Source organism: Diceros bicornis, chromosome 37, assembly GCF_020826845.1.
Source record: "Diceros bicornis minor isolate mBicDic1 chromosome 37, mDicBic1.mat.cur, whole genome shotgun sequence".
In the NCBI taxonomy this organism is placed as follows: Eukaryota; Metazoa; Chordata; class Mammalia; order Perissodactyla; family Rhinocerotidae; genus Diceros; species Diceros bicornis.
Genome location: NC_080776.1, coordinates 25,465,146 through 25,478,848, shown reverse-complemented (window position 1 = coordinate 25,478,848; position 13,703 = coordinate 25,465,146). Strand labels below are relative to the sequence as shown.

Genomic DNA, 13,703 nt, shown 5'->3' with positions numbered 1-13,703 from the left:
GGGCTTTGGGAAGTTCAACCAGCCATCCTTGGCCACCCCGTATTAGAAATCTCCTGGTCCTGCTGGGCCTTAAATCTGCATGCGCCCCAACTCTGCTCTCACTTCCTACAAGTAAGTGTCTCAAAGTTCCTCAGGCTACTTGTGTCTGCTAAGTGACTACAGCTTTTCAACTGGCTGCTCGGCTGAGCGAATTTATGGCTTGAATTTCAGGTTAACATTTTATAGATTACTCTGCTCCATTATTTGCTGCTTCCTTGAAGTGCTATCAACATTGCATGGGAAAGCTAAAGTCTACCGGGTTCAGAACCAAAAAATGAGGAGGCATCGTGAATCTCCTCTCCACTGTCTTCCTACATTTTCCCAGCTCCCTTCACTCTGTCCCAACCAAAGCAGAATGTCTAATGAAAGAAATGGTCAGATTGAGGCCTGGACCCAAATTTTAAAGACACACACATTCTTCATATTCAGGTAGAGAAGGTTATTCCCGGCCTACTCCCCCAAAAAAAGTTTTTAACACATTCCTGGACTGGAGGGCCAAGACTCAAAACAAGAAAAGGCACACCCCTCCCCTCCAGGGGAAGTGGTTCCAGCAGGGGTTCTCCAGCTGGAGAAGCCACGTGGACTGGAAGGGCCTCCCTGTCTTCATCCCCACTTTCCCAGTTGCTCAGGCCAGCAGCCTGGGAGGCACCCTTCTTAATCCGTCCTTCCTCTACACCAGTGCCACCACACTCGGGTCCACACCACCTCTCTTTCCTAGATTTTTACAAGGTTCCAACTGGTTTCCCTGCTTCCCCCTGTGCCACACCCACCCCTGTCCCTACTCTCTATAAAGCAGCCAGAAGAATTCCTTATAATTAAATCACATCCTGCCCTGCTCAAACCTCCCAGATCCCCATCACCCTTAGAATACACCCCAAAGTCCTCCCTGGGCTGTGGCTCTGCTGGCTGTCAGCTGCTCCGACAAGCCCCTCCTCTCCAGCCACGCGCGCTCTGCAGGCTCCTTTCCGCCCTCAGGGCCTTTGCAGCCGCTGTTCCCTCTTCCTGGGGTGCTCTTCCCCAGAACTTGTGCGGCTGACTCCCGATGTCACTCAAGTTTCAGCCCAAATATTACCTCCCCGGAGCCCATCCCAGGCCACGCCTCGCATCCGCTCGTCCTCCCAGCTCGCATCTCTGATTTAGGCCTCCCTCGCGGACAGCCGGCCAGCGCTGCAACTCCGCTTGGGACCCTCATGCCCGCGGAATGACCACCAGCCGGCCGTCTCCTCCCCTGGAGAGTGACCACCGGCCGGCGGCCCCCTCCGACCTCCCGCCGGGGCACCCCGACCTCGCCCCGCGGCGCCCGGAGGGCTTCCCGGAGGAGGGCGCTGGCGGATTTCCCCGTCTTCTCCTCAAGGCGCGCACCTCTCCGGCAGGCTTTTCTCTCCGCGGCCGCTGGGCGGACTCGCCGCGCTCACACGCACGTTCCTGCTCGGCGCCGCGGCCGCCTCCATTCCGGCCCCGCCGCAGCCCGGCTCCGCCCCTCCTGCCCGCGGCGGTGCCCCAACCGACACAGCCCGTCAGGCCCGGGAGCGCCGCCAGGAGGCCCAGCGGGAGGAGGCGGGGCCGAAAGGTCCGGAGCGTGTCCGGATAGGCTGAGCTGCGCACTCCCGGCCAATCCCCGTGCTTCAGCGGGCCATCTGCGCGGAGGCGGGGCCCCCGGCGCTGGGACAGGATGGAATGCTGATTGGCTGCGTGGGGTCAGGTGACGGAGCTGGGGGCGGGGCTCCATGCGCGTCACAGAGGGCGCGGCCACGGCGGCGGAGCGCGGGCGGGAGCCGCGGGCGAGGAGAGCGGCCGAGGCGTGGACGCCGCGGTTGCAGGGCCCGGGAGTCTCCCGGAGTCCTCACCTCCGCGGGCCCCGGACAGTCAGAGAGAAGGCGCCGCCCGAGAGCGAGCGCGCCACGGCTCTGGGTCGCCGCAGTCCCGGGGGCTCTGAGACCTCGGACCCTGCAGAGTCCGGGGGGCATGGGCGTGCATGGTCGATCGTCTCCTGGGTGAGGCTGAAATGAGGAATCATTTATCGAGGGTGGATTGAGGGGTCTGGAGTAGAGGTCGCCAGGCCGGTTGGAGGCTGTTATAATGGCCAAGGCAAGAGATGGGGAACACTAAGCAGTGAACGTAGATACGCAGGAAGGGTGGGTTCAGGGAGGTTTAGGGTGAAAATAGGCAAGAATGGTGACAGCCGAATGCGGGGCATGCGGGAGAGTGGGGACGCAAGGATTAACGAAAGGACTCAGAGGATGTTGGTGCCTTTAACTGGGATACGAAGGAACACAGGAGGGGGAAGGTGACGGGTCCAGTGGGAATGTCTACCGTTTGTGATCCCACCAACCATGACAGAAGTCAGTTGGGAAGGTGGTGAGAGGGCAGAGATCCAGATTCTTGAATTCTGACGAAGCCACCCCTTGCCTTTTTGGCACAATAACATCTCTAAGTTTAATTGAGCCCTGAGCGTGTGCCAGCCACTCTACTAAGCACCTTTCATGGATTCACGGATTTAATCTTGATAACAGCCTTATCCAGTGGGTACTGTTATCCCCACTTTGTATATGAGGAAATTAAGTTACAGAAAAGTTCAGCATCTTGCCCCAGGTCGCATGGGTAGTGATGGAGCCAGAACTGGAATGCCAGAACACTTTGCCAAGAGTTGAATTTTCATTGGCTCTTCGTAGACTTTCTCAATTTTCTATCCTGTTGGGGTCCAGAAGTTGTCTTTTCCAGCACTGCAAGTCTCCATGTATGTGGGTGCTTTATTTCCTTTCGTTCTTGCTTGCAAACAGCTTATTTCTTGCCAAATGCAGCCAATAGCAAAGGACACACCAAAATTTAAGGAGCAAACTGATACACAGGAACTCGAGGACAGTCAACAGAGAAGGAAAGGGAATTAGGGAAGAATGTTGAAGTCAGATGAGAGTGTGAAGTGCAACTGAGAAGAAATCTGAAAAGTGTCTACCGTTATGTGACGATAAGGAGGCACTGACGAATTTATCGAGAGACATTTCAGTGGAGCATTGGGGGGGTGTGTGAACGAGTGTAGAGCTGAGGAATGAACGGAACATGCAAGAGTGGAGAGTGTAGTCAGCTGTCTTCAAAAGGTTGAGAAAGGAAGGAGCTGAAAGAGGTACAAGATCAAGGGGAGATATTTTAGAGACTGAACATGTTTCTAGGCTGAAGGGAGGCAGCTAACAAGAAAACTGAAGAAAAAAGAGAAGAGCCAAAGTCCTGGAGGCGATGAGCAGGTGAGTGGGGGAGTTGAAAGGTAGGGGCAAGTTTCATCCTCTAAATCTGTATGGAAGGCTGTAAGGCTGGGAGCTGGAGGGGCCCAGGGACCACTGACAAGGTGATTCGTCTCAAGCACTCCTTGGACCAGTTAGGCAGCAATTAGAGGGTTTGTGTTTCCCGGCAGATACAGTGAGTATAGTGGTGGAGTCAGAGAGATGAGACAGCGCCCCACATGGCTGGTGATACCCAGGAAGAACAGAGTGCCCACATACACAGGGCCAGGAGCTGGGGTAGCCATTTGCCTCTCCTGCACTCTTACCAGCAGCAGGGTATGGGGCAACATGCAGGAGCAGCCAAAAGGATTCCAAGTGGGCTGGTCAAACGTGCAACAGGTGACCTAATTACAAAGATGTCTTAATTACATAGATAAGTGTCTAATAAAGACCAAATGTTTGAGGAATGCTGTCTCCATGAAAGGGAGATAGTTAACGCAATAAATAGAACTCATACCTAAGGAAAAAGGGTAATAGAGCTATCATCCTTGTGAATTTTACCCTTCTGGGTGCTGAGATCATTGTAGATTTACATGCAGTTGTAATAAATGATACGAGGTACTTTATCCAGTTTTCCACAATGATAACATCTTCCAAAACCATAGTAATCCACTCTGCCAATCTTTGTCTTCTGGGGTATTAGACCATTTACATATCATTATTAGCTCTTAAATCTACCATCTTATTGTTTTCTATTTGTTACATCTGGTTCTCAACCCTGTTTCTCTTGCCTTCTTGTGGATTATTCGAACATTTTTAAGTATTCCATCTTGATTTCTCAATAGTGTTTAAAAACAGACATAATTCACATAACATAAAATTCACCCTTTTTAAGTGTGAAGTTTAATATATTCACAAGGTTGTGTTACTGAACCAGGTTCCTTTTCCCCGCTGCATGATTATGCCAATCACCAAGATGATGAGTTTGCAGCAGAGAAAGGGTTTATTCACAAGGCAGCCAAGCGAGGAGACAGAACAAATCTCAAACCCATCTCCCTGAAAATGAGGATTAGGGATATTTATGGGATAAGGGGGCAGTATAGTCTGAAGTGTGGGGATAGATGATTGGAGGTAAGGAGAAGTGGGGTAATTGATGATATGCATGGGCTGTCAAGCTTTTTGGCTCTTCATAGGATGCATGTTCACAAAATGGTTGTGTTACCATGATCTGAGAGTGGAGTTTTCGGTTCCTTCACATCAAATGGTCACCTGTTAGTCATCTGAGCAGGCCTACTTGATGAGTCAGTGGTCCTAACCAGCCTGAACTGGACAAGGAGTCGACTCTCAGTTCCTGAAAAACTTAAGCACCCATTACCATGGTGACCCAAGCATGAGAGATGTTATCTATAGGGTGGGTTTTAGTAATGCATTATCTAACTATTTTTGCAAACAGACAACTAACCGAGTATAGTTAAAGCAAGTTGGCCCCTGGTTTCAGTTGTACAACCATCACCACTATCTAATTCCAGAACATTTTTATCACCCCCCAAAAGAAACACTACTCATTAGCATTCAATCCCCATTCCTTCCTCCCCACGGCCCCTAGCAACAACTAAGCTACTTTCTATCTCTATAGATTTTCCTTTTCTGCGCATTTCATATAAATGGAATCATACAGCATGTGGTCTTTTGTGTCTGGCTTCTTTCAGTTGGGATAGTTTTTTCAAGGTTCATCCAGGTTGTAGCATGTATCAGTAATTTATTTTTATTGATGGTTATTATTCCCTTGCCTGGCTGTACCACATCTCGTTTTCCCATTCATCACTTGATGAACATTTGGGTTGTTTCCGTTTTTTGACTGTTATGAATAATGCTGGGGCTGGCCCCGTGGCTTGGCGGTTAAGTGAGCACGCGCCGCTGCTGGCAGCCCAGGTTCGGATCCCGGGCACGCACTGACGGACGCACCACTTCTCTGGCCATGCTGAGGCCGTGTCCCACATGCAGCAATTAGAAGGATGTGCAGCTATGACATGCAACTATCTACTGGGGCTTTGGGGGGGAAAATAAATAAATAAATAAAATTATGAATAATGCTGCTCTGAACATTCATGTACAAGTTTTTTACATGGAGATATATTTTCATTTCTCTTGGTTATATAGCTAGAAGTGGAATTGCTGGGTAACATGGTAACTTTATGTTTAACTTGTTGAAGAACTTCGAAAATGTTTTCAAAAGTGGCTGCACCATTTCGTATTCCCACCAGCAATGTATGAGGATTCCAGTTTCTCAACATCCTCAGCAACATTTGTTATCATCTTTTTGTGTGTGTGTGTGTGAGGAAGATCAGCCCTGAGCTAACATCTGATGCCAATCCTCCTCTTTTTTGCTGAGGAAGATTGGCCCTGGGCTAACATCCATGCCCATCTTCCTCTACTTTATATGGGATGCCGCCACAGCATGGCTTGACAAGTAGTGCGTTGGTGCACGCCCAGGATCCGAACCCGCGGGCCCTGGGCCGCCAAAGCAGAGTGCCCACACTTAACCACTGTGCCACCAGGCTGGCCCCCATCTGTCTTTTATTTTAGCCATCCTAGTGGGTGTGCAGTGGGGTCTTGATTTGCATTCCCCTAATGACTAATTGTGATACTGTGATTTATAATAAGAAATGTATATCTGGTCTTTGTCCCTGTTCCTGGCACACAGAGCTCCTAAAACTCTTGGATTTTCCTACTTGATAAGAGTGATAAAGGTGAAAGGAACATCTTTTGTTATTCATAACAAGCCCTTTTCAACTACACTCAAGCTTGACCGTAAGGATGGGGGACTGGTTGTCAGGAGAACCAACCATATGATTAGAGGGTTGGAACTTTCAGCTCTAGCCCCTCCCACTCCCGACCTCTGAGGATAGACAGGGGCTGGACATCTAGTTTAATCATCAGCGGCCAATGATATAATCAATCACACCTGCATAAGGAACCCTCCATAAAAACCCAAGCTGAAGGAGTTTAGAGAACTTACGGGTTGGTGAACATGAGGTGCTGGGAGCGTAGCACACCTGGAGAGGGCATGGAAGGTCCATGCCCCTTCCCCCTTACCTTGTCTTATGTGTCTCTTCTGTCTGACTGTTCCTGAGTTATATCATTTTATAATAAACTTGTAATGTAGTAAGAAAACTGTTTTCCTGGGTTCTGTGAGCTTTCTAGCAAATTACTGAACCCAAGGATGGGGTCATGGGAACCTCTGATATATAGCCAGTCAGAAGTACCAGAGGCCTGGACTTGTGATCGGCATCTGAAGTGGGGGGCAGTCTGGTAGGACTGAGCCCTTAACCTGTGGGATCTGATGCTAACTGCAGGTAGATGGTGTCAGGATTGAATTGAATTGTAGGATATCCAGCTAGTATCAGAAAATTGGTCTGGGAAAAAACCTACACACCTGGTGTCAGAAGTGAGTAGTGAGTAGAGAGAGTTTTCCTGTCACTAATGATGTTGAACATCTTTTCATGTGCTCTTTGGCCATTTGTATGTCTTTGGAGAAATGTCTATTCAAATCCTTTGTCCATTTTTTAATTGGGTTATCTTTTAATTGTTGAGTTGTAAGAATTCTTTATATATTCTGGATACTGGACTTTCATCAGACATGTTTGGCAAATATTTCTTCCCATTCTGTGGGCTGTCTTTTTACTTTCTTGGTGATGTTCTTTGAGGCATAAAATTTTAAATTCTGATCAAGCCCAGTTATCTATCTTTCTTTTGTCATTTGTATTTTGGTGTTATATCTAAGAATGCTTTGCCTAACCCAAGGTCATGAAGACTTATTTCTATGTTTGCCTCTAAGAATTTTATATTTTTAGCTCTTATATTTAGATATTTAATCAATTTGACTTAATCTTTGTATATGGTGTGAGGTAGGGATCCAAATTAATTCTTTTGCTTGTGGATATCCACTTGTCCCAGCAACATTTCTTGAAAAGACTGTTTTTCCCCCACTTAGTTGTCTTCACACTCATCACAAATCAAATGACCATAGAGGGATGGGTTTATTTCTGGACTCTCCACTCTGTTCCATTGATCTATGTCTCTTCTTATGCCAGTCCCACACTGTCTTGATTACTGTAGCTTTGTAGTAAGTTTTGAAATTGGGAAGTATGAGTCCTCCAAACTTGTTCCTTTTCAAGATTGTTTTGGCCACTCAGGGTCCCTTGAATTTTCGTAAGAATTTTAGGATAGGGTTTGCACTGAATCTGTACATCAATTTGGGGAGTGTCGCCATCTTAACGATGTTAAGTCTTCCAATCCATGAAAACAGGATGTCTTTCCATTTATTTAGGTCTTCTTTCATTTTTTCCAGTGCTGTTTTGTAGTTTTCAGTGTACAAGTCCTAGATTTCCTTTGTTGCATTTATCTCTAAGTCTTTTGTTTTTATTCTATTGTAAATGGAATTGTTTTTCTTAATTTCATTTTTGGATTGTTCATATTGATACTGCATCTTGCAACCTGGGAAAAGCGCTGTTGCCCTGGGTGAGTTCCAAACCAGGTCAAATACAGATAGCCTTGCAGGTGGAGTCTTCCAGTGAACTACAGATCTGTTAAATTATGACAAACTCTCTGGGAATGAGGCTTTGAAGGAGCTCCAGCCACGTTCTGCTCCCTCTGGTAGTTCCCAAGTTACTGGCTGTCACCATGAGTGTCAGCTATCTGTTTTTAAGGCTGCTGTGGGCTTGGAGAGTGAGGAATGGGGCTGGTGCAAGTTAAAATGCCACAACGTTCTGTGCTTACTGAGATTTATCCACTTGAATAAATAAATGCTCCTTGGATTGCTGCAAGCCTTTGGCTAATTTCCAGAGTTCTAAAAAAGTTGACTCAGAGAATTTTTGCCAGTTTTCTTGTTGTTTATAAAGGGGACAGAGTTTTCAGAAGTTCTTTGCCAATTTTGCTGCTATCACTCCTATTGATACTGTTTTTTAGTGTCTCTCTTCTTAGTGGCTGCTCTGAGTATTATAATGTACATATGTGACTTATTAAGTCTACCAGCATCAGTGTTTTATCACTGCAAGTGAAGTAAGGAAGCTTCGCCTGCATTTAGTTCCCTTTACCTTCTCTACTTTTAAATATCATTGTCTTGAGTATCAGACAGTATAGTTTTTATTTAATCATCATATATGATTTATGAAGATTAGTTTTTATCATTTCCTTTCTGTTTGAAGAACTTCCCTTAGCCAGTCTTTACATGTAGGTCTGCTAGTAACAACTTCTTTTAGTTTTACTTTGTCTGAGAAAATCTTGATTTCATGTCATTCCTGAAGGAACTTTTCACTGCATATAGAATTTGTGACTGACAGAGTTTTTTTTTAGCACCTGAATAGTATCAGCCATTTCCTTTTGGCCTCCATGGTTTTGAGGAGAAACTCACTGTCATTCAAATTGGTGTCCTCCATAAGTAATGCACCATTTCTCTGGCTGCTTTCAAGAGTTTTTTCTTTTCTTTTCTTTTCTTTTGTGAGGAAGATCAGCCCTGAGCTAACATCTGCCAATCCTCCTCTTTCTGCTGAGAAGACTGGCCCTGGGCTAACATCCGTGCCCATCTTCCTCTACTTTATATGGGACACTGCCACAGCATGGCCTGACAAGCAGTGCATCGGTGCGTGCCCAGGATCCAAACCCGGGCCGCCAGCAGTGGAGTGCACACACTTAACCACTACACCACGGGGCTGGCCCCACAAGACTTTTTTCTTTGTTTTTAGTTTTCAGACATGTAATTTATGATGTGTCTTGGCATGGGTTTCTTTGTATTTATCCTATTTGGGATTCACTCAGCTTCTTGAATCTCAAGGTTTTGTTGTGCACCAAATTTGGATAGTTTTCACCCTTATCTCTGCAAACACTCTTTCAGCCCCTCTCTTTCTCCTCCTTTTGGGATTGAGATATGAATGCTGGATATTTTGTTATTGCCCTCATAAGTCCCTGAGGCTTTGTCCACCCTCCTCCCCCCTTGGTCTAGTTTTTCTCTGTTGTTCAGATTGAGTAAATTCCATTGATCTGTCCTCAAGTTTACTGATTCTGCCCTCTGTCATTTCCACTCTACCATTGAGGCCATGCATGAAGTTTTAAAATCTTTCATTGTTGTATCTTTTTGTTCTATAATTTCCACTTGGTTCTTTTTTTATAAATTCTTTATCTTTGTTGAGACGTTTTTCATTTGTTTCAAGAGAATTTATAATCAGGTTTTGAAGCATTTTTATGATGGGTGCTTTAAAATCCTTGTGAGGTAATTCCAACATCTGATTCATCTCGTTATTGGTGTCAGTTGACTGTCTTTTCTCATTTCACTTGCTATTTTCCTGGTTCTTGGTTTGATGAGTGGTTTTCATTTGTGTCCTGGACATTTTGTCTATTATGTTAAGACACTATAAGTTCCATCAGGCAAAAGAGCACCCAGGTGCAGCCAAGCCTTTGCAGTGTGATTTTGGTCTGTGGTTTATCTGGTGCTGCTGGGGCTCCCACTGGTCCTGACTGAGGAGATGGGACTTCCCCAGGCTGGGCTGATCATCCTCTCCCTGGGCAGGGGGAATCTCAGGTCTGTAGGGATGAAGAGACTTGTCTGGCTGGGCACTCGTGGTGGTGGGCTCCCCATTGGTGCTCTCTGGCCACCCCAGTGTCTTGGGATGGTGGAGAGCCTCAGGCCCATTGTGGCCAGATGCTTGCTGTTTTGGGGGCAGAATTCGTTTTGCAGGTGCTGTCTGGCTGATCTGGTCCCTCTGGGCAGGGGACGGTGGTCTCAGGCCTTTCTGACTTGGCTACTTGTTGTGGCAGGTTTTGCGTTTTTTAAATTCCTATTGGTCTCTGTTCTGGGACACAGTTACTTTGAAATAATTTGATCCTTTTAAGGCTTGTTTGTAAGATTTTTGGGTGGGGCCAATGCAGCCTTTGGTGTATAGTTTCCTGATACTGAGCCAGTACTCTTTCTAGGGCGCTGGGAATCACAAGGTTTTCCACTGCCTCATGGAGATGTGGACTCTTCCTGGCCGTGTGTGAGCTCCAAGTGTCATTTTCTCTGCTCCTTTTGGGGGGTGCTCTTCCCACCCTTGGGTAGTTTTCTCAGGTGCATATGCTAGTCAGCGTCCAACTGAAGGCCTGAGCAGACCCCCCGGCAGGTCCCCAGAGCTCGCTTTCTGTGCGGCTCTCTCCCCTGGGAACTCTAGCTCCTCTGGTCTCCCGAGATTCTTAGTTCCATTGCAAATCAGAGTGCCTGCTGGGTTCTACCTGGGATCCCCCTTCCCTGTGCTGAGGCTGGGCAGTTCTCGCTCAGGGGTCACTGCCCTGCACCACCTGGTGTCCACTCTGAAAACCGTCCTTCTGTCTAGATTGTCAGGGGTTTGCTGCTCAGATAGGAGAGCTAATCCCATCCCGGTGCTCCATCTTAGCCATAAGCACTAGTCCCCTTTGTCCTGTCTGTCATCTTCTCGCTGATGGTTTCTCTCTGTTGTTCTCTTCTGCATTCTGGGAGAATTTATCAAATTTGTCTCCACATCACTGATCTATTTTTCTAGCATCAATCCTGCCCCGCACTGCTGTGAATTCATTATTGTGGTTATAGTTTCATCCTGCTGCCATTTCATTTGAGCCTATCATCTCCTTATGACTTCTTAATTCTGAGTCAAAAATGCAGTTTACTGCATTTTCCTAAACGTGGATTTTTTCACCTAAAAAGTTTCTTTCAATCCTACACTTCATTTCCAGTGTCATGTTCATCCTGAGTCGGCTGGATATTATATCTTTCTTCTTTTCCTGCAGTATTTTTTCACAGGCCCATTTACTTAAGCAAAGCAGCCTGTTCAGACTTGGCATCTGTCAGCTGATGGAAGGGTGGTTTGTGCATCTCTATGCTGTCAGATGCCCTCCTCAGCTATTGCCTGCGTGGCCAGCACGCCCAGCTTCCAGTGAAGTGACCGTCTGGAGCAGGCTTGCATCTGGTGTGGCTGTATGCGTAAGCTCCTGCTGCCTTTAGTCAACATTCAATAACCACGTTGTAATATTCAGTTATTGTGGGATGGCTAAGATAAGGCCCTGCGCTACAGATGCTGATCGACTCCTGGCACAGGCAGGAATACAAATGTGAGCAAGTGCACACCACTCCCCAGGTACTTCTGGAAGCCGGGGCAAGATGAGGATACCCCAGAACTGTCCATCTGCCTGTCAGATAGGCTTCACAGCACGGCACCAGGGGAATTAAATCTTGACAGGAGCCCTGACAGGGAAGCTGGGTGTCCTGGGAGAGCAGACCTCAACCCAAGGCATGGAAGCACTACTTGGAGGCCAGGCAGTAGCTGGCAGGGATGAGGCTGGCAGGGTGGACAGGGCCTAGTCACAGTGGGCTCTGTGTGCCAGGCACAAGGGTGCCTACTCTGGAGGCAATAGGAGGACATGGCATGGTGAATGGTTGTTTAGGAAACCCTCTGGCAGCAAGGTGGGGAGGACGTGAGGAGGCCACCCCATCAGTTTATCTTGGTCTCACCCTGGTGTTTGGCCAGGTCTTCCTCCACCCTGCGGCTCTTCCTACGTCAACTGTGGTTTCTGTCACACGCCACTCTTACTGGTCTGGCCAGGCACACACCAACCGCAATGGGATCCATGTCACTGGACTCCACCTTTGTCTCCTGCTCCTTCAAGAGCCACAGTGTTCCCCAGGGAGACAGGTTTTCTCTTCTCAGCCTCTTGAGGCTGAAACCTCTTAGGAACAGGGAACAAGGCTCTTTATCCACACGCTGCACCCAGCTATGGCTCCTCAACCTCACCCTGGGTAGGGGAAGGAAAGACACAGGTGAACAGGTCTGTTGAGGTGGGAATAAATTTTTAGAGAGAGAGAGATGTTTGATAAGATCAACGACTGGTTTAACAGACAAAATGATCTTTCAACATGGAGCATCACGCACTGCATGGGAGTGATGAGTTGTGAGGAAGGCTGATAGGTCAGACACTGAGGTGATGAAAATCCAACACCAAAAATACAATACGGAAAAGGAATTCCTGTGAGGCCAGAGAGAAGACCCAACAGCCCTCACCTAGGTATCAGAGCAGGGGAAGAACATTCCTGGATATGAACTGTGGACCAAAGGTTCTGTGTGGAGACTGTACGAGGTGCTCAGCCATCCACGGCTACTGTCTAACTCTCTTTCCTGGTCACCGATCCCTTGACAAATACTGATCCCAGTCTCCTGTGCATGGGGCCCTGTCCAGTCTCTCCTCCAGCACCGGGAACTCTTGGGGTCATGCATTGTTTCTTCCAACCGGCCCTGACACAAGCGGAAAAAAACAGTGAATTTACTGTTAGAACTCTGGCTCAGTGAATTTAGCAATGAAAATGAATGAGCTCTAAGATGGATTTTTTAGAAGAGATTATAATTCAGTTTTTTATACAGCTCAACATGAATAAGTAGACATTCTTAACAATGCAAGGTCCCCAAATGCCTCCATCACTGGGTTTTTTGAAGAACTTTTTTCAAACCAGCATTCTTTCAATGAATCAATTTTGGTTCATTGGGCAACATGGACTCCTCTGGATTATTGCCTCTGAGCTGCTGGGTTTGTCTGAGGCAGGGCTATAGGAGGGAGAAAAGAGGGGTGTGATGGTTTTTCTTATTTTCCAAGTTCTTTGGCAAAGGAAAAGTAAAACATTATTTTACTAAGACTGTGTATTAGCATTTTACTAGACACTTTATTTTACGAAGAAGAATGAACTTGTAGCAAACCTGACTTTCCAAGATTAAACATTTTTAAGTAGATGAAAGTGAAAACTCCTGGAATAGACTGCACTAGCTGGGAAAGACAGGTCTTGTTCAAGACTGCAATTGGTGGCTAACATCTTGGAATTTCTACATGAAAAAATTCTTCTTGATTTGATAATCAAATCAGCAAAAAGTCTAATGTTAACAGGAATTTGTGTTTTTTTCCACAGTTCTTTAAAGTAGGGGTAGACAACAGAGCAACCCCAGGGAACAGTGACGTTTGGCCCTTGAAGACATGTAACACATCTTGGCAATCACCACTGCCTGGGAGTTTGCCCTCTGGGGTTTTTTTGCTCAAGTTCCAGAGCCCAGCAGCAGGGCTGTTCAATCTGTTTCTGCTGCCCTAAGAAAAAGACATGCTGGCTCTGCCAGGAGATGGCCCAAGAGTGGGCCGGGGATTCGGCTGAGACTGGCCTGGCTGTGGCCAGGCCAGGAGGAAGGACACTGTTGCCTCCTGCACCCATGACGTCTTTCCAGACAAGTGTGCAAGTCCCCAGCAGTGTAACTAAGGGCAGAGGAAAATATGCATGGACACTTGGAAACACTTAAACTGGCAAATACTAAGTACATGTTCCTTTTCAAGACTGTACATCCAGAATGTTTTAGCTACTGCAAATAGTCTGAACCAGCTGTGTACAAAGTTTTCACACGAACCTTTGTACTG

General features: G+C 47.0%; 1 protein-coding gene across 5 annotated transcripts in view; it reads right to left on the bottom strand.

The window, feature by feature from the left end:
• The window catches only part of SCLY (selenocysteine lyase), a 35,750-nt gene extending 34,170 nt beyond the window's left edge, over positions 1-1,580 (bottom strand). For 2 of the 5 annotated variants that reach the window (XM_058533296.1, XM_058533299.1), the window contains exon 1: positions 1,402-1,579. In XM_058533296.1, coding sequence (XP_058389279.1) covers positions 1,402-1,490 — 89 coding nt within the window. In that variant the 5' untranslated portion in view covers positions 1,491-1,579. Of the gene's footprint in view, positions 1-1,111; positions 1,379-1,401 lie in introns of those variants that run through there. The other 3 variants (XM_058533297.1, XM_058533298.1, XM_058533300.1) reach the window with 3 other exon arrangements.
• Positions 1,581-13,703: the final 12,123 nt, after the last annotated feature.